This window comes from Engraulis encrasicolus, chromosome 23, assembly GCF_034702125.1.
Source record: "Engraulis encrasicolus isolate BLACKSEA-1 chromosome 23, IST_EnEncr_1.0, whole genome shotgun sequence".
Lineage (NCBI taxonomy): Eukaryota > Metazoa > Chordata > Actinopteri > Clupeiformes > Engraulidae > Engraulis > Engraulis encrasicolus.
The window spans coordinates 93,076-115,000 of NC_085879.1; the positions used below are offsets into that span (position 1 = coordinate 93,076).

General features: G+C 44.9%; 1 protein-coding gene across 2 annotated transcripts in view; it reads left to right on the forward strand.

Moving 5' to 3' along the window:
- The window catches only part of stox2b (storkhead box 2b), a 97,369-nt gene that overhangs the window by 25,784 nt on the left and 49,660 nt on the right, over nt 1-21,925 (forward strand). The window contains exon 1 of one of the 2 annotated variants that reach the window (XM_063190798.1): nt 3,458-3,691. The exons of the other annotated variant lie outside the window; for it this stretch is intronic. Coding sequence (XP_063046868.1) covers nt 3,526-3,691 — 166 coding nt within the window. The 5' untranslated portion in view covers nt 3,458-3,525. Of the gene's footprint in view, nt 1-3,457; nt 3,692-21,925 lie in introns of those variants that run through there. 2 annotated transcript variants of the gene reach the window in all.

Consider the following 21,925-nt stretch of genomic DNA (forward strand, 5'->3'; position numbering starts at 1 on the left):
ATGTAGCCAATTAGGGCTGCTTTGTTGGTCCAACATTACATCAAGTACAGACAGAAGTGTTACAAGATGTTTTTCACAAGTAGTACTGACTTAGATGTGCTGTCAGGCTACAGTATGTTGGGGTTGTAGTCGCAGGATGGGAGGAGCTGGTGCATGAATGTGGTGGTGGTGGGTTCCATTATTATTGCACTCTAACCTTCGACCTTCTCCTCATTGGAAAAACATCACTTTCGGGTTGCTCACTCAACCAGAAAGAAGTTGAGAAAAAAAATCATCCCTCCCGTGATAAATGAACAGCCAGAGACGAGGGTAGATTTGTCAAATTAGCGTAATAGTGTTCAGCCAAGGATGTGTAGCCCTACTCCCCAGTCCCCATGCAAAAGGACTTGACTTGAAATGTGCAAGGACCTGACTGCACACAAGCCACACAAACACATAAACGCACACACGGATACAAACGAGCACACACAGACACACAGACACACAGACACACAGACACACAGACACACAGACACACACACACACACACACACAGAAAAAGACAATGTTGTTGATGGAGGGGTGTGTGTGTGTGTGTGTGTACATGGATGTGGATGTGGATGTGGATGTGTGTGTATGAGTGCAAGAGCATGTGTGCGTGCACTGCTTGGAAGGGCTCCATTGATTATGTCCCTGCGTCACTCACAAGCAGATTCAGGTCAGCAGCAGCCAGTCACACAACTTCCCCCATGCAGCCTAGCAGCCCAGAGAGTTGAAACATTTCCAAATGCCTCTCAGCCTTGTTTCGTAGACAGCCGACAAATTTGTGCATGTTTATTGTCGGGTCTAAAAAGCAGTTTCACTAAGCTACTAAATCTATGCAGACAATCTCTATCTCTCTCCCCCTTTTACTCGTGTCCTTTTCATTCCAAAAACATATTGCCTCAAAATTATTGCGCCGGGTAAATAATTAATAATTCCGCGTTTTTTAATGGAGGGCGAAGAACACCCCACCCCAACACACACACACACACACACACACACACACACACACACACACACACACACACACACACACACACACACACACACACACACACACACACACACACACACACACACACGCACACGCACACGCACACGCACACGCACACACACACAGCCCTCCCCTCTTTCTCCTCCACCACAAGCTGATAGGTTGTAGTCACAATCTGACTGGGCTGTGAGGCGTGGAGTAACTGCACAGATTAACTCCAGCCTTCCAGACGGCAAGTTTTCCAAAAAGAGGGTAGCACAGCAGAGAGAGCGAGAGAGAGATAGAGAGACAGAGACAGAGAGAAGGAGGGAGACCCCCTCAGAGATAGACGAAAAGAAACAGAGAGAGAGTGAGAGAGAAACGTAAACAAGTCAAAAGAGAGAAAGAGACAGAGAGTCAGAGTGAGCAACGGAGAGTGAGGGACTGTACGCTGGGCTCTCGGTTCTATCGTTTATACCTCTGATGCCGTAGAGAGGAAGAGTGGAGAGCCGTGTAATTGCATTCCCAAGGAATTTCTGATGCAGCTACCCCAGCCAGAGGACGTGTGCAACGCGAGAGGGGGAACCGCTGCGACGGACAGGACGGGAATGAGAACGGGACTGTAGGGGTTGGAGTGAGGGATTTTGGAAAGTGCCCCCCTGCCCCCCTCCGTGAAAATAAGCAATAACGTGCGTAAATCGGGAGCAGCAGGCGCCTGTCTGCAGGACTGCAGAATCTGACGCAAAGGATCTCCTCTTCTTTTTTCTTTCTTGCTCTTGTTTTTCAACGTTCAGTTGAGCAACAAGGTTGTCAGTAACCAGATACCATAACTTTGTATTTGTAAAGGGACTGCCTGCATTTCTTGTAGGTCGGGCTTTGCGCCAGATCTCGAGCGAGAGGGAGAGCCCTTGAGGTGTTTTTCTGCACTGAGAGATCTTGACAGAAGACAGAATCAGCAGGTCTAGCACGGAACAGCATCTCCCCTCTTAAACTACCCCCTCCTGTCTTCCTCCTCTTTCTTCCTCTTCTCTCAGCTATCTGTCTTTCTGACTGAGCGCATTATCGCAAGAGGAGGAGACACAAAAGATAACAAATGAGAAGAACTGACAACAGCTACAAAGGAAAGGACCTATCTCGGTGCTTGACCCTGAGCGTGGTTTAACTTCTTGACGTCTTGACTTTTCGCCTTTCCTCGGGCCTTTGGATATATTATTCACACCCCACTTGTTGCTGGTCCTTGCTCTTTCAGCTACTTGCACTTTTCTAAGCTTTTGTGACAGTCAGCTCTGGGTATCTGGATTTTGCCACTGGCTGGACTTAACATTTTGCCCGGAAACATGCAAGGAGGCATGGGCTTTGCTGCAACTTTGTTTTGATTTGTTTCTCTCTACTCCTAAGTCCCCCCTCAGCACATGATCGCCAAGGCAATTGGACTGACATCACTCCTTTTCAGCAGGATTTTAAGATTGGATTTTCTTTGTGTGTGTGTGTGTGTGTGTGTGTGTGTGTGTGTGTGTGTGTGTGTGTGTGTGTCTGTCTGTCTGTCTGTCTGTCTGTCTGTCTGTCTGTCTGTCTGTCTGTCCATATGTGCATTGTGTGTGTGTAGGTGGGGGAGGGGGTTCTTTTGTGTGTCAGAGTTGTGGTTAGTGGTACGCTGTAGAGCTGAATTGAGCTATTGTTTGAATTCGGGGGGGTCACTGCCAAATCTTCAGTGTTCAACACCACTGCACCGCCAGACCCCCCATTTTACACTCGCTTTGCCCCCTCTGCCCTCTGCCCTCCTCCCACTAACATCATCCACCACTAGCCCCCTTACCCAACACCAACCCCAGTCAACTCACTGACACTACCCCCACCCGTCCACCTCCCCAACCCAAACCCCTGAACCATCCCACTGCCTCACTCACTCTCTTATTTCCCGCTTCCCTTGAACACCCCTTGTGGTGTCCGGAAGCCTGGGAAACTACTCTCTGTCTGTGTGCTGGAATCGTAGCACTCACACTTGTGGATCTGGCAATCCTTAAGCCTGGATTAGCTTCATGGGTTAATGGGTCGATGGACACATCTGCTGTTGGATGAGTTACGGCAAATCAAAAGAGACCTAACACCACTGGTACTGTCAGGGGCTTAGGTGGTTTGTGTGTTTTCTTTTTTTTTTAAAGAAGGCATTTGCTAAGCCTCACGTGAGTTGCGAGGCGTGTTTGTGTGTTTGTGTTTGTGTTGGTGTTTGTTTGTGTGTGTGTGTGTGTGTGTGTGTGTGTGTGTTTGTGTTTGTGTTGGTGTTTGTGTGTGTGTGTGTGTGTGTGTGTGTGTGTGTGTCCATATGCTGGTGTGCAGTGAGAAAACTTAGTTGAGGTGACAGATTGCATTGGAGTGCAATGTTGCGCGATCTGAGGTAGGGCATTCCTCAAGTCGGAGGAGGGGGTGAGGGTTGGGTGGTGAGGGTGGGTGTGGATGCGAGTAGACAGGAGGGAAGTTACAAGAGAGGTGAGTGCACGGTCCACTCAGTCTCTCTGGGCCAGACGTCAAACATGAAGAAGACGCGCAGCACCACCCTGCGCCGAGCCTGGCCGAGCTCCGACTTCTCTGACCGAGGCTCTGAAAGGGTGCGTTCGCGCAGCGAGAAGGACTACCGGCTCCACAAGCGCTACCCCCCGACATTCCTCGCCCACCCGTCCCGAGCATACATGACGTCAGGTGAGTCTCCGCAACTTCAAGCACCTGCATCTGATGGTTCCTTTAATCTTAAACGGTCCTTAATCCACTGGTCTAACTTCTTGGCAAGTGCTCTGAGCATCTGTCCTAGCATGCATGAAAATCATTTGGATCCTGTGAGGAACCCCAAATTTGTTTGGAATGGAAGGTCTCTACTTACCCTTGTGTTGTGTAATGTGAACAAGTACAAAAATAAGATTAACAATCTCGTCTAAGTTTGAGGTAGGTCTTCTTCCAGTGAACATGAATACCTTATTAAAAAATCCTTGCATGTTGTTCTGCTTTCATCAAGATTTTCTAGGTTCCCTTTCCAATGTCTCTGGCACAAGGTCTAAAAATTCTACCGAAACGGAGAGGTTCATAGGTGCTGAGGATGTGCATGAACTTGAGTTGAGCGCTGCACTGGGCTCTGTTAGAAAACGGCTGCTGCTTCTCGTCATGCCATATCGGTTAATTAAAGTCAACTTTTCCTCTCCAGCATTAGCTAATGTGTGATAGAGTGCAGGCCACGAGAAGTGTGGACGCATGCGTCTGTCACCGTGTGATTAGTGGTCGGCAAAAACCTTCATCAGACCCTTGTAACTAAGGACTGTTCTTCCCTCTTTCATCACACCGCCCATCCCCCCAGTGTTTTATTTCTTTTAGGGGAAAAAATTATTAATGTGCAGTACATTGCTCTTTCTTGCTCTTTTGTTCTTTGCTTTGAATGTGAGTAGTCCTCTGTGAGCTTCATGTTTTTAGTCGTGTTCCCTCTTCTTTCGTCTTGCAACCCTGAATTCACTGAAAGTGTGCAGAGAATCATCAGTGATGTGAATTGTGGACTTGTTTAAGGATGAGCTTGCTGGGGAGCTATCCAGCTCCAAATGTATGCAAGGCCGCTTGAGGAAACGTTTGCTATATCTAAAGCAGAGCTGCCGCCTCCAATCCAACCACCGTCTACCCAAACCAAGTCTCTTAACCCAACCACCCTCAACCCCGTCCCCTACCACCACCACCACCACCACCTCCACTACCAGAAGGATCCCATCGAGAAAATCTGAATGGCTGCACAGTGTGGGCCGCCAAGTCCTCACAATGGTTCGAGAGTTCTCCTCGTTGCCTAGCAACCGGAAGGTCAGGGGTTAAATGATGTGGCCATTGTGGTGAATGAATATAGATTCACAGAATGACAAAGAGTGAGGTGGGAGCAACTGGTGGTGCGTGCGGTGTTGCATGCCAGGACTGTTTTTTTGCTCAGTTGTGTTATTGGGAGGTCTCTCGTCGCTCTCTCCAGTCTGTAAACTCACTTTCATGAGCTTGCATCTGTTTAAAGATGTCATTAACTGTACTGTTTACATTACAGTTCGTCGACTGAAAATAACACTGTGCCAAAAAAGAGAGTTGACAAGATGGTCCTTATAAACCTCGGGGCCACAAAGGAACAGATTGTGTTTAAATTAAAGTGTCATGGCTCTTTCCCTATGTTAGTCAAAGATCTCCCACGCATGCATGCAGATGTATTTGGTTTCAAGTTGGACTTTTTGGGGTTTATGTGAAACTGAGTCATGTGTTCGCCTCTCCTCGCCTCCCAGGAGGAGCCATACAAATCGAGTCCAGTCAATGAGCAGCACTTGTAAAAAAAAGCCACACAAGCGCACCCACCACACAGGCACACATCTTCCTCTTAAGTCGTAAGGGGTCCAATCGACAAACGTTCCCCCTAATCTTTACACTGTTGGACAAACATTTTTATTCCCATGCATAGAATAGCTTTTAAAAAATCTCATCAAAAGTGGTGTTTACATATGAGAGAACGTCTTTTACAATTTTCCCAATTTTACTATGGCTTCTTTTGGGGAACTTAGGGAACATTTTGCTCAGATTCACCCGAGCAAGACCTCCAGGGGACACGCCTAACCCATCCAGGGTCCACACTTAAAAGATGGACATAACCAAGATCTTTCCAGCTGAGCTAAACCTACAAATGTAGTCAAGTCAAGTTGGCTTTTTTGTCAATTTATTTACATGCACTGGTCATACAAAGAATTGAAATTACGTTTCTTACTTTCCCATAGACATAGACATACTTAAGGTATAGACATAGACAGTATACAGTACACATACAGTACACCTAGAATACCTATACAATACACATACAGACATTTAAATGCAAGACTGGGCAACAGAACACATACAGAGAACATATATAAAAAATATATATTTTTGTGCATTTTCAATAATGTCGTATTGTGACAATTTCTGACGTAGTGATAGTAGCATTGTGAAATATTAATTAATAATTAAATAAGTAATTTGTAATGTGAAATATTTACTTTTTCTTAGTATGACATTTCTAAAGTGATAGTAGTATTGGCGCATAGAGGTAAATAACAGTTTGAATCAGAGCTAAAAAGTGTTGTGTGTATATTTGCCTTGGGTTGGTAACTAACTAGTTTTTCAATACAGGCATTCAAGTATACCAGGCATGATAAGCAGCAGCAACGTGTGTGTGTGTGTGTGGGTATGGGTGTGGGTGTTTTTGGGTTAGTGCAGGTAGAATGTGCAGTCACAGTACAGTAGTGGGGGGAGGGGAACAGGATTATGGCTGGCTGGCGGGTGGGGTGGCTGTCAGTGATTGGAAGATGGGTTGAGTGTTCAGCATCCTGATTGCTTGGTGTATGGAGCTGTTTGCTAGTCTGGTGGTAGGGGAGCGGAGGCACCTGTACCTCTTTCCAGAGACTGAAGAGACACTGAAGACTTTTATCCTCCATGTTCAGGCAATGCCAAGAAGTCCACAGCTATTCTGCAATTTGATGCTGCTTGTAATGGTTGAGGAGACATTGTTACATCATTTAGATGTCTTGTGTATACAAAGTACATGGTAGAAACAATTCAGCATAGAATGTTAAGCAGGAAGTGAAACATAAATCCTACAGGATTTTGGGAAATGCATTGCGCCTGACTTCAGCTTCTGGGTGGGGAGTGTGTGACACAGTGGCGTTGTGGAGGTGGTGGTATAGGCACAATCCAATGCATTGTTTTAGAGAAGCAAACACGTCTCCTGTTGTGGGAGGAGTGAGCTGTGAAGAGCTGGAGCAAGGCTGCTGACAGCTTTGGCTGGGCCCAAGACAAAATCATCCAACACATACATCCCAATCCTGGGCCCTGGGCTCCCTTGGCCTGGGACAGCTGACCCCTTTGCTTCCCTGGTTGGAGAGTAGTTGTTGTGCTAAGTCGGAACTTGTGCTATGTCTGATCAGTGTGATTATGGACATGGGTTAGGCAAGGGCAGGATGGCTAAATGTATGGATGGATACATCAGTGAAGAAAGGGAGATGGTGAGGGATGGTATGGAAAGATGGAGGTTAGAGATGGGGTATGAACTCACACTCTGGCTGGGATTGTTGATTTGGTGTACCGAGGACTGAAGTTATTGAATTGAGACAAGGTTACTGGGCCAGAAAAATTAAACCTAAATTTATTTATTTTCCGTAAGGGAAAAAAGTGAAACAAATATTCGAAAATTGTTTTGTTATCGAAAAACGATAACCCTCCCTTGCAGCCTGGGTCACATAGCTTAGGCCTGCATACAAATACACACATGCGCAGACAAAATTAACTCTGAGATTTTTCTGCTGCTGCTTTACGGCAACAATGTGCGAGTGCTGCTACTTTGTTCAACTTTATCTCAGAAATGGCTGAAAAAAATTAGGCTTAGTCATTGCACGGATTAGCTGCATTGTAGCTCAGCGGTGGTTGAGCTGGATTAGGTTTGAAATAGGGTTTCTCAAGAAAATGCGAAGGGTTTGGGGTTGGGGCTGTGGCCTGCTGGTATGTGCAGAACAGATGATGAGATGAGGAGGTCCACAGGCACCACCGATCTGTCATTGTTGGCCAGATGAAGTGCTGAGCTGACAGAGCACAATCAAGTGCACAGCATCTGGTCAAACTCTGCATTATTGTCCTTTCTTCACATGTACTAGAAAAAAGAATTGAAGTTATGTTTCTCACTGTCCCATACGTACACAGAGGCAGGACAGACTTGTACTATCTATACCCATACATTTTTTTGTGAATTTCCAAAAAGCATCATACTGTATACTGGTAGTATACTATGCATACCACCAGTATAGATAGTAAATAATGTATGCATCATATTAGTATGCTTCAACAGTATCTACAGTATTGTACTGTATAGATCAGGAAAGATCATCTCTAGTCCCATTGAAGTCCTTCAGAAAAACCCAAGAGCTATGATGGTAGTACACCGTATATTATAGATATTATACACCCTATTAGTTTGCTTCTATGTACAGTATTCTCCTATGGACCATTCGGTAAATATCACCTCTAGCCCCATTGAAGTCTTTCAGAAAACTCTCAGAACTCCTCTGTCTTCAGTGGAGCAGGGGGGCTAAGGGCTGAGTGGGGGGTTGGTTTTGTGTGTGTGTGTTAACAGTCGGTCCGTATCTCACCTGGCCATCGTTCAGCTGGAAATTATGCAGTCTGACTGCAGCCTGGCTCTTGGACCCGCTCCCAGACCCATTAGGAAACCTTGGTGTTGTGAGGTGGGGTACGGTAGGGTATGCGTGTACCGTATGGGATGTGCGTGAATGATTTGGAGTTCCTTGTGTCTTCAGTCTGTGTGTGTGTGTGTGTGTGTGTGTGTGTGTGTGTGTGTGTGTGTGTGTGTGTGTGTGTGTGTGTGTGTGTGTGTGTGTGTGTGTGTGTGTGTGTGTGTGTGTGTGTGTGTGTGTGTGTGTGTGTGTGTGTCTGAACGTCTGTATATGTGTAATTGTGTGTGTCTGCGTGTGTGTATGTTTAATTTACTCATCTGTTTGTTTGTGTATCTTGTTCTGATGGGGATGCTCTTGTCCTCCATGCTTGTAGATATGGATAGCTGTGAGGGCCACTTTTCACTTGTGACTACTGCCAAGATTTTTTTTTTGCTGGGAAAGAGGGGGAATGTGTTTGATGTGTTTTCAAGTTTGAAGTGGTTAGAGCTTATGGCTATTGCTGTTTCTCTCCTCTTTGCCGACATTGATGTATATCATCTCTGCATCAGAAGTCTTGTATGGAGGCCAGCCGTTAACAATGTGCCAATATTCAAAAAGTGACCATGTGGCTTGAAACGGGTATAGAAAGATTGAGTTCACATCTGTATTTCTCTGCATTTTTGCAAGTATAACACACACACACACACACACACACACACACACACACACACACACACACACACACACACACACACACACACACACACACACACACACACACACACACACACACACATTCTCTATTATTCCTGTACATTTTCACTAATGGGGTCAGTGGACTCAGAATAGTGATTCTGTGGTCAGTACTAACCCACTTTCACTGGCAGTTGGCATTGGGTGTGGGGTGGATTGAGAAAAGGAGATTGAAATGGTGTGTGGCGCTGTATGCATTATGAAACGGCAGTGCAATCACTAAGTCTTATCCTGCTGGATATTTGCTGGTACATGGGTGGTTGACATGACGCCATGTTTTTCCGTAACATTGGTAAAAAACCTACAAAACTTTTATTTTTCCTCTTAAAAATAAATGTAAATGAAAGAAGATGTGGTAGGCATTATTTTTCATATTAGTCTTAGATGAGAAGAAACATTTTTGATAAGATTTATGTAAAGGTTTATATGTCAAATGTCCTGCGGTGTGACTGTAACATTAAAAAAAAAACCTGGAATATAACATAAATACACTAACAACATTTTCAATAATTTACGAAGCATTTGGCATGATTGCATAAATATTAACTTTATATTAAAATATATGAATGTGAAAAAACTCAATACAGTACTATTAACTTCAAGTTCAGTTTCGTAACACAAATTGCGTCCTGCGGGGTGACATGTATGTCAGGTTTGTGGAGGGGCAGCTGCAAGGCCAACTACAAGGGTCTTAAAGACCGGCTCTTAACCAGTCAGTACCTCAGTTATTGGAGAGTGCTATGGAAGTTTAAGGTGACTATTGGCCTCTTAATATGTCTACATATTGCAATGTTTCTGTCACGCAATGCTTAGGTTCATTTTATGGTGTCCTGTGGTGCGACTGCTCTTATAGAAGGAAACATTTTTTTATATATATAAATGACAACTTAAGATTAAACACAATATCATGATCTAGTTAGCATGAGCTCAGAGGTCAGGCATGTATACGAAAGGATTAAAATGACCACAATGCAGTGAATTTCCTGTGTTGTGACTTCATGTCCAGCGGTGTGATATGCTGATGCAATGTGTTACTCAATCCTTACTTGTTTTTCATGTATCATGCAAGGATATGAGGATACCAGGAGATTTATTTGTCACATTCACACAATTATTACAAGCAATAAAGTGAAACCATGCAGTGAAATCACACTTGTCTGCCTGTATGATGCATAAGCATGTGGGGGTGGGGGTGGTTAAAGGAACAATAGCAGAAAGAGCATGAGGGATATGTTTGTGCAGAATATTAATCATTTTATTGTATCTTACAAAAATGTCACACCAATGATGTCACACCGCAGGACACATTTTCCCAAAAATGACAAAAAATTAGGCGAAATTCCATGAACCACTAAGTGCTTTATTTTTTTCCATTTTTTTCCAATTTTAATCATTAATTTTTTCAGAAATTGGAATAACTTTTTTTTTACGCCCTTAAACGTCAACCACCCACATACCGTATGCAGCATATGAGGAAGTTAGTAGGTCGAGGCCATTATTTGTGGCATATTGTATTTTAATGTATTGGACACAGCTCCCTGTATGATAGACTTAAAACCACACCAGTAAGACCTTGAGGTTTTATGGAAATACCACCACAATCTTCAGCCATTGTTTTTAAAGAGAAGTCTTTTATAAATGAGGTTGTTTGTCAGGGCCTGATAGATATGATTCTTCTTTGTAGAAAACGTCTGAAACTCTTTTGGTGAATCCTTAAAAATCTGCTTGACATTGACATTTTATGGAAATGGCACCGCAACATTCAACTGTTGTTTTTTTCTGTAAAGAGAAAGAGAATCCCCCTTTTTGAATGGAGTTGTTTGTCAGAGCAAAATACCATCTCCTCTCGAATCCTCGCAAATCTTGCTCAGCCACTGAGACCAAGTGTACTATACGGTCGCTCCTGCTGACTGCAGCATGTTTTCGCCAGCACTAAGCCAGATTTATGGTGCTGGACACATTTGCACGTCTGCTCTGCTCCTCTTTTGTCACCGTGTATTGCACCTGATGGTTAGGGGACTGACCGACCGTCACGCAAGGACAGCGAGTGTCACTTTGAGTGATGCGGTGGTAAGCTGCGTGCGTGCGTGCGTGCGTGCGTGCGTGCGTGCGTGCGTGCGTGCGTGCGTGCGTGCGTGCGTGCGTGTGATCGCATGCATTCATGCTTGCGTGTGTGTCTGCATGTGTTGGGTGTGTGGGTGTGTGTGTGTGTGTGTGTGTGTGTGTGTGTGTGTGTGTGTGTGTGTGTGTGTGTGTGCATGCGTGCGTGTGTGTGTCTGTGTGTGCTTGCGTGGTGTCTGGCGTGGTGAGGTAGAGATTTGGAGACTGAGAGGGATGAGCTAGCTGGCAGGCAGCCAGTGAGACTGAGTCCCTGCGGCTCTGTGTGACACCCCGATGGGAGTTGGTGGAGAAATCCCTCCCCTTCTCTCCCTCCCAGCCCTGGCAGCTGGATATGGCTCCCAGACCTCGCTAGTGTAGCAGTCTCACTCAACTGACCCCTTGTGACTTGGCAGCAGTTCTGCAATACCCTCTATTCGCCCCCCCCCCTCTCTCTCTCTCTCGATTATTCTGTTTCTCAAACAACTTTTGAAAGTTATCTTCTCTTTTTTTTCTTTCTTTTGTTCTTTCTTTCTCTCTTTCTTTCTTTCTTTCTTTCTTTCTTTCTTTCTTTCTTTCTTTCTTTCTTTCTTTCTTTCTTTCTTTCTTTCTGTCATTCAGTCTTTCCATCCACTCCTGCTGACACGAGGTTTCAGTAAAAAAAAACACTGCATCTTGGACCCTTCCCCAAGCACTCCATCATGTTCTCCATTCAGCCCCACATAAGCCATTTGAGAGCATCCCCTTTATACTTGCATCTGACTTTTTATTAGTTCCCCCTTTTTAATGCTTTTTTCCTTCCAATCTTCTGAGGTTCAAGGATGCGTATAGGACTACAGATGTCACTGTGTGCTGAAAGAGTTCTTTCTTTTCTTTCCTTTCTTTTTTTGGAAAGGGTCTTGCCTGTATCCTTCTATTTCCTCTCGTTGCATTTTGTATGCATTCAGGTAATCTGTTTTCCTCCCTCTCATCATCTGTGTGGATCTACTCTCTGGCCACTGCCAATGGTAAATCATTTTGGAGTCTTACAGCAGGTTATGAGAAAAAGGCTTTTATGCCTTCTCTCTGCTGTGTGTTTTTACGCATGTACACACGCACACGCACCCAGCTCACATGCACCTTAATATCTTTGTGGGGCCCTCCCATTGGCTTCCATTCATATTAACCCTAAGAATAGCTAACGAATGCTTAACTGTGCCCAAACCAAAACAATCCCTAACCTTAATCTGTCAGTGAGTTTTACTTTTACCAGTTACAACAAAACTACCCCAGCAATAGGGGTCAGAACATGCAGGGTCCAGTATTTGGGCCCCATATGGAATGAGGGCCCCCACCTTGTTGGTGTGCTCCAATAGTAGTGGCCTCACGAAGGTAGATTGGTGCAATACATAGAGACACGCGCATACCTAGGCATGCGCGCGCACATTCACAATGTGAGTGTATGAGGCTTGTATGTGCTCCGGTGTCCTCTTCTATGATATGGACCACAGTGTTGAAAAGAAGGAAGGTCCGCACACTGTTGCTGCTCCAGGTTTATTAATACAACGTTTCGACCATGCAGTCTGGTCTTCGTCAGGTGCATGGACCACAGTGTTGTCATGACACTTCCTGATTTATTCTGCTCATTTTGTCTTTATTATTGTGTGTCATATCATTGCTTGTCTTCCGCCGGGCCAATGGTATGTAAGAAATGTAAGAACCTTATATGTGCGGGTAAAGACAAAGCCATCAACTTGGCCATTTTCAAATTTACAGCAGCTCTTTGCGTTGCCTTCGTGCAGACAATAGCAGCACGCGATATAAAGCAGTATTTTGGCAAGTGGTATTTGTTGCAATATTTTTGTGTCGGCTAGTCCACGAGTTAATGAAAAATAACCACACACATACTGTATCTCCTAGTTCGAAAATAGCACTGGCCAGGCTCTTATCTCGATGGATGGATCTCCAGGCTCTTGATCAGTGGGTGGATACTCCCCTGTCTGTGGGATTGGGGGGGGGGGGGTCCTTTGGGTGACCCCTCCCCGACCCTGTGCCCTCGTCCCACTCTCAGAGAAAATGCCAGGGACGCCCCAGCTAATAAGCTTGAAGCTTTACGTCATGGAACTAGCTGTGGAATGGAAGTCTTTATCAGAACCAAAACATGCAGACATATGCACTCACACTGGTACACACACACACACACACACACACACACACACACACACACACACACACACACACACACACACACTAGCACATGCACATGCACACTCTGACTCACACCCCTCTATTCCCCATACACATGTGCACACACATACAAATTCATGCACACACACTCCATCCAACTATCTCCTTACACCCTTTCTCTGCTGCCTTTAAGTGACTCTTTCTGCAGTCCCCTTTTCTCTCTCCATATCTCTCTGTCTCTCTCACTCTCTCTCTCTCTCTGTCTCCCAACGTTCCGCCATCCCTCCCTCTCCTCTCCTCATCTCTCTCTCCGCTGGCCTCTCTCTCTCTCTCTCTCTCTCTCTCTCTCTCTCTCTCTCTCTCTCTCTCTCTCTCTCTCTCTCTCTCTCTCTCTCTCTCTCTCTCTCTCTCTCTCTCCGTGCCGCTGATTGAGTGCAGGGTGGCTGCCGTCACTTCCTCTAGCTGCAGGGGTCGCATCTGTGACCTCCTGCATTGGGCCATGTTGCTCCAGTCTGTAGCCCATCTATCACACACCCCTCCTGGGCCTGTAGGGGCCTCTGCGCTCCCCTCTCTCCTCCCCGGCTGGAAGAGTGTCTCTCCCCTCTCCTTTCTCCTCTCTCCTCTCATTTCACTCTGTTTTAGGGCTGTGAAATATATCGTATTTTCATTGCGATAACGATATTGCAGTCAATCGATTTGAAATGATATTTTGTTATTACATTGCATTTGGCAGACGCTTTATAACCAAAGCGACTTTCAAAAGAGGACATAATCAAGCCAACATCACAAGCAAATACAAAGTGCACAGGAGATATACAGAACAACAAGTGCAGTTGCAAAGAGGGGTTAGTTTTTTATTTTTATTTTTTTTATTTTTTTTACAAAGAGTAAATAACGAGTACACACACACACAAACACACAACTAAACTAAACTAAACATCATGTCAGGAGTCTGCCCTGGGGCAAGGCCAGTTCAAACATTAGTCTAGTAGATTCTCTCGAAAGAGGAATGTCTTTAGTTGTTTCTTGAAGGCTGCAAGAGATGTGCTTAGTCTTGTTGCCTCTGGGAGACCGTTCCACCACTGGGGTACCACAACGGAGAACAATCTTGACTGGGAGTACCTAGAGCGACTGGATGGCAGAGCCAGACGGCTTGTGCTGGATGAGCGCAGTTCTCTTCCAGTAACATAAGGCGTTAGTAGGTCCTTCAGATAAGCTGAGGCCGTTCCTGTGATGGTTTTGTAGGCAAGGGTCAATGCCTTGTGCTTGATCCGGGCGGCGATCGGTAACCAGTGCAACTCAATAAATAGAGGAGTAACATGAGTCCTTTTGGGTTGATTCTGGCTCATCTGCAGAGGTTTTAGCGCACAAACAGGTAGACCTGTCATAAGTGAGTGTCAATAGTCAACGCAGGACAGGACCGTGGCCTGGACCAGTCGTTGTGTAGAATATTGTGTCAGCACAGGTCTGATATTCCGTACGTTGGACATCTGGAGTCGACAGGTCCAGGTGACCGAGTTGATGTAGTTGGAGCATGACAGCTCATCATCAATCATGACGCCAAGGTTTTTGGCGACTTTGTTTGGGGTCACGATGGTGGAGCCTATCTTGAGGTTGATGTTGTGGCTGAGCGACTCTTTAGCTGGGATCACCAGGAGCTCTGTCTTGGCCAGGTTCAGCTGTAGGTGGTGGTCCTTCATCCATGTTGACAAATCGGTGAGGCAGGCAGAGATGCGTTCCGAAACCGTGGTGTCCTCTGGACGGAACGACAGGTACATCTGGGTGTCATCAGCATAGCAGTGGTAGGAGAACCCATGTGTTTGAATGACACGTCCCAGGGAGGAGGTGTACATTGCAAACAGAAGGGGTCCCAGCACTGATCCTTGGGGTACGCCTGTGGAGAGGGTGTGATTTGTTAATTTGCCTTTGCTGCCAAAAGGGACAGTAGGCCTATGCGCAACAGAGCCTTCCCCTCCACGAGAGCCGCTACAAGCACAGCTGACTTGCAGCTAACCTACACTCACTCAGAGCACCCTACTCTCAAGCTACTGAATGGAGGAAAGAAGTGAATTGTTTGGTACAAACAGGGATCTGAGGGTGCGCACGCTCAAAAATTCTTGATAGTGAGTAAGCACTTGCCTTCGGTAGACAAATGAAGTAAGTAGCCGAGACTAAACAGAAACAACGTCCATACAACCAAGAATATAATACATTGATATATAGGTGAGTGCCTCATGCAACGGCTTTCTTTTTTTTTGAAGCAGTTATTTTAAGCTCTGCCGCCGATGTAACTCCTTTTCAGTCATGGGCTCTCTGCGTCCTTGGCTGCTCGATATAGTTCGTTATGTTGGTTATCTCATCAACAATCTTCTATAGGCTACAAAACAACACAGTAACGTAGGCTATGAATATAATAATCATGAATAAAAGTCATTAACAATCACAGCACAGCCGCAGTCATAACTTTGTATCACCTGCATTTCAGCATCATGCGCGCAATTCCTTTTAGTTCTAATCCAAAGAAGGCGCATCCCGCTTTTGAATCTAAAACAAGGACAGGTAGGCTAATGTTCTTTGCTCTGACATTCGTCAAGTAAAATCATCAATACAGGAAGAAATGCATGCCGCCTACATCTCTTTCATAAGCCCCGCAGTGGCGACTTCATCCAGCCTCGAAGCGCTTGGATTTATCATGTAAAATAAAAAGACGATAGTCGTCTCAGACAGTAGAGAACATTGGCCTAGCCAGCGTCACCAACCACACAGACAGCTGTTTCAATTTGTTCTGCTGAGCTCTACTTAGGCTCAGCAAGGTCTACTGTGACCATAGGTATCAGCCAGTGGTGAAGTCTACGTAGAACGCGGGTATACGGAGTATACCCACTTCTAAATTTCAGGGATTTCAGTATACCAACTTAAAATTGATTGATCCATTGTTTTCAATAGCACAAATATATACAGTATACCCACTTCAAAAAATGCTCAAATATACAGTATACCCACCATAGAAAAGTAGACTACACCACTGGTATCAGCTGCCCACGTTTTTCTGAAGTAAAAACTTATTGTCACATGCTGCTTTCCTGATGTTTGCGACATGGCAAAGGAGCTTTCCTTTCGGAATGACAGACGATGCAAAGTGACGCCCCTCACAGCATTAGGCTAGACTCTCCACCAACCTTTTTATGCCCGAGATCCCCAACCTCTGCCTAGATGGCAAGCAAGATCTACCTTTTTAAGCATTGACAGTAGGCTTGGGCGATGTCCCCCTAATTGGCAGCTGACGATGTTTACAGTGAGACGATGCGATGGACGATGACATCGTCGTCATTGGGGGGGGGGGGATTTAATATTACTTTTTTATTACTTTTTTTTTTCAATTATCATGTTTCGTTTTTTTGGCTTTCGCTAAGATATTATTTTAATATATTTGCTTTAAGAGTAGGCCTAAGTCAAATATATTAACAGTTTTTAAATTCTTACAAAAAAATGTTTAAACCTCCTCCAGCTGCGCTACTCTGTCTGCAACAGAGATGGTCGCTCTGCTGTCTGTGAGAGCGACTCTCCCCGACCGACCCCCCCATCGCCCTTCTTGTCTCTCGTGTCACCATCAGCTGCATCAAGCCCGCTCTTCCAAACTCCACCGCGTGGAAACTTATTTTCAGTAAATTTCACGATGCAGCCTACTGCAGGCTGCTACTAGAGTGTGTTATTTAACGGTGTAGTTCTATTTCAAGACGAGCTGTGTCACGGCGTTTTTTGCATACATAACTTTAGCCATGCAGGGAAGCCTGGAACGTTTGTTAAATGGAAGACATGAGAACCCACGCGTGCCCTCTCGAGGTTTTGTAGAGTTAGCAAATTACCCGACGCGAATGTTTCTTAAGCGCATGACGAGACTTTTAAATTCATCAATGGAAACCACAGGTGAAGCCACAAAGACGTGGGCAGACATGGAATCGCTTGCGCTCCCTCTTGACAGTGGGCTAATCAGAAGTGTAGCCTACAATATTGTGTGACTACTTCACAAGACATCTCCATCGCGGAGAGATTAAACATTTTGAGTCGAATTTCCGTTAAACATGAAATGGTAAACTGTCGCAATTGCTGAACGATTTGTTGCTTTCACTTTAGGCTACTCCGGAGGGAGAACCAATGCCTCATGACTCTCCGTTGTAGAAACTTGGGTCACATAAATAAATGTAGGCAATCAGACACTTACTTGAACTCATATGCAGCAAACAATAGTAGGGCTTAGTTCACAAGTTTTTTTTATTCCATTGCGTTTTTTTTCGTAGCTATAAAATTCACTCTGCTTGAGGCTTGTGTTGACAACCTCGGTCAGTTCAGTCCTGCTACCTGCGCAGTCCGCTGCTACTAAGGATTTTACGGTAATGTTTCAGTTTATTTCAATGCCAAGCACCGTAATGATGACAATAGCAGCGGCTTCAAAAATACAAAGGTAGAGGATTCCTTGGCATCACGATGTTGGCGTCCATCGTGATGCCAGCTGTCCACCATCGCCGATGGACGATGATATCGTCTATTGGCACAACCCTAATTGACAGAAATAAAAATCCAGTCAAGACTGAGTCACGTTGAGGCTTTTAATTTAGCCTTATTTTAGCTGAATTAGATTATTATCAATATCAGTAATTGTAGTCCTATGGGAGTCAATGTCATGGCGCTATGATAACTGAACATGGTCATGTAGGCTAGGCCCAATTGGCCGAATGTAAGACGAGCCTGAATATAAGATGACTCCCCCCCCCCCAACCCCCCTTTCAAGTTCCTGTTTTGAGGCAAAAATTAAAAAAAATTAAACTTCATTTTGTTTCACCCAGGAAACGTTTTTATTGCTTTTATTTAGTTTGAAAAGCTGATGCTTTTGTTTTCCCAGGTTTATATAGAACACGTTTCACAACATAATTTCCATTAACACTTACTTAAAAGAGCACAGACAGCTAGCCTACTCAGCATGAAGACCTTTCCCTTTCTTTGCTCATGAGTCACTCTTGCATGGTGACATGCGTCAGTGTAGCCTGGGCCGTTCTGCGTGTGATGCAACATTCCACTCGCAAAACTTTGGTAGGCAACCAGTCTAGAGTAGTCTACAGTTAGGCAACCTATCGCGCAGATTTGCCTATCCATAATGCTTTGTTGGTGGCAATATGTAATTTGCAGCTGTCTTGCCAAATCGCTGTTCATTTACTGCATCCAGAAGTTGTCCGTTGGACTGACGAAACCGAATGAAGCTGATCCGTAGCGTTCCAACTTCTCTCCCTCGTGCGCTGTCCATCAGCACCACTTTGTCATTAGACCTCCGATTAGTTCTAGCTTTTATTACATGCTGAGGGAAAACTCGTGCCATTATTCTGTGTTGTTGCTCTATGTTTGTGGGATATCGCCAAATAAGATATGGTGAGGCCATTTTTGGCAATATTATTAATTGTCCACAAAACGTCTCCCTTTTTTTGGTTGTACTGCTTAACAGACATTGTTTGTAAAAGGCTTCTTGTGTTTCGACAAGGTAGCCTACCTCGTCGATAGTGCCTGTGGCTGATGGCACAACAAACACAATCTTTTCTTTCACGAAAAGTAATTCCTCCTCCCATTTTTGATGAAAATTGTGTGATTTCGGATTCATCAGAGGTCGATTCTCTGCCACATCACTTGCAACTGTATTGGCAACACGAGTCTCTCCCATGGTGACGGCGCTCAAAGACATTAAGCAGCCATTTTTTTGTTTGTTTGTTTTTTTTAAGGAAGAAAGAAAAGAACCCTGTGACACGAGGGGAAAGCTGTAGTGAGCCTATCGGAATGGAAAACAGACGCAAATATGAACGCCAATCAGACTGCTAACTGCAGTCATTTTATATTTCTTTCCTCCTGCCCCAAGATCGACTAGGAAAGCGATCGACGGGTTGGTGACCCCTGGGCTAGAGTATAGTCGACCTGAATATCATGTCCAACAGAATTACATTTTTAATCCATCGTTAAAAGCTGACGAGATGCAAGATACACATCTTCTGAAACTGTCATTTCATTTCTAAATCAGTCTAAAACAGCACGTGTGTGTATGCAATTCGACCATGTGTGCGTGCACAGCTGTGTCCTTCGTGTGCACCAGGACTGAACTGGGACAAAAAGTCAGGCAGGACATTTTCCCCCAAGGCCAGTCCGCCAAGCATTGAGGGAGACAATGAAGCCCATGACATTTGTAGTCTTCTATTATAAGCTACTTTGAACAGCCAAAATGAATATTTAAATGTGAGAGGTCAGCTGTGGCAGCATGAGGACTGATATCACTACATTAAGGGGAGGGACAGGCCAAAATCATCAACAGCCTAACGGGCAAATGCCCTGTGTGCGTTAGGGCCAATCCAGCCATGGTGTGCACCCCTCTGCCGTTGAACCTAGTTGAAACAGTACTGTGTAGGCTTGGTGTGCTTTTTTTAGTCTGTCTGTCTGTCTGTACGATAGATACTCCCCATAGTTTTGTTGTTTTGGGGGGGGGTCCTTTAAAATATCATTTGCAAATATCGTGATCTCAATATTGAATGAAAATATTGTGATATTGATATTTCCCAATATCGACCAGCCCTACTCTTTTCCCTTTGTCTCTTCTTTCTTTGCGGTCCCTAACACTCTCATCTCTTTGTTGCAAGTGCTTTTCTTTCCTCCCACTCCTCTCTCCTCTTTCGCTCTATTTTGCTCTCTCTCTCTCTCTCTCTCTCTCTCTCTCTCTCTCTCTCTCTCTCTCTCTCTCGCACGCGCGCGCTCTCTGTCTTTCCATCTCTCTCATTTTTTTGTCTCAAATGTTCATTCTTTCTCCTCTCTCCCTCTCCCACTCACTCACTCACTCACTCACACACACACACACACACACACACACACACACACACACACACACACACACACACACACACACACACACACATTTGTGCTTGCCTTTAAGGGGAGGAAGGTGAACAATTCAGCTGACGCAGGCAAAAAGAAAACAACTCGTATAATGCCTCATTTGCAGTGGAATGGATGGTGTTAAAATATGTGTGCCACTGTACAGTGGTGTGTGTGAGAGATACACAAGAGGACAAGGAGTGTGTGTCTGCGGGCATGTGTGCGTGTGCGCGTGCGTGTGCATGTTTGCAGATGTCATCACTCATTTTGTTAGGTATGCATGTGACCACACACACACACACACACACACACACACACACACACACACACACACACACACACACACACACACACACACACACACACACACACACACACACACACACGCACACACACACACACACACACACACACACACACACACACACACACACACACACTTTTACTCACACATAAATGCGCATTTACTCATACACTGATGGCTGATGGAGGAGGAGAGAGGTGACAGATTGGGCCACAGAGGCTGTTTGTCAATGTCCCACATGAGTAAACACATGAGAGTGACCCGGAGGTGTCATGGGGTATGTGGTAGTACCAGCTGTCTTCCTCCATCTTTCCCTTTGCTCCCTCCATCTCCATCTCTTTCTGTCTCAGACCATCTCTCCTCTCTTTCACCCTCTCTGTCTCAATATGTTTGTTTTTGTTTGTTTTAGGTTGTTTTGCTATGCCTGCCGTTTCTCTCTCCGTGTTCCTTCTCTTCTCCCTTTGCCCTCCGTCTCTCCTTGTTTCTGTCTCTGTATTTCTCTCTCTCTTTCTCTCTCCATTCATCTCTCCTCTTGTTCACACTCTTCATATGTGTTTATTTGCTTTACTATTTAGGTCTCTCTCTCTCTCTCTCTCTCTCTCTCTCTCTCTCTCTCTCTCTCTCTCTCTCTCTCTCTCTCTCTCTCTCTCTCTCTCTCTCTCTCTCTCTCTCCTTCTTTTCACCCTCTCTGCTTCAATTTGTTTCTTTTCTTAACTAAATTAGGTTGTGTCTGTCTGACTCTCTCTCTGTCTGTCTTTGTCTGTCTCTCTCTCTGTCTCTCCACTCTCTTTCATTCTCTCCATCTCAACACTCTCTGTTTGTTTACTTTGCCATGTTGGGTCTGGGCCATTGATTCTTGTGACCCCTGGTGTCATGTCCGTCCTCGTGATGGCTACTCATAGCGTAGCGCGTAATTGTCTCTCATGACAAAGTCGATGCATGGATCCCGCATGGATTCCCCATACGCCCGAATGTTTACCGTGTCACTTCACTCCATGTCACTCATTTCTGCTCTTAGTTTATGGGTCGAGCCAGAATGGGATCACAGCGCTCACTCAAAAGTCAGAGCTCTACGTGTTTTCCAGAGCCAGGCCAGGGATGTCAAACTCAGGCCTGTGGGCCAAATATGGTCATTTCGTTTGTCACACGACATCATTTTCAATGTGCATTACCGTTGTCCCACACACACCACTAATATACAGTATAGTAACATGAATTGAATATGTTGTGCTATAGGAATATACAGTAGGTGGGCTGAGGTCAACGTGACATCTCCCACTCAGAATATGTCCAGACACATTTAAGCTACCATAAAATGAGCAATTTGCCTTATATTTGAGTATTTGTATGTGCATGAACGATTAAAAAAAAAACTTTTAAAAATATATATATTGTGTTTGGCCCGCAACTTCATCACAGATTTTAATAATGGCCCCCTGCCAATATGAATTTGACATGCTGTAGGCGAACAGGACTAAGTACAGTTGTTGCTGTTGTTTTCTGTATGCCGTTTAAGCAGTG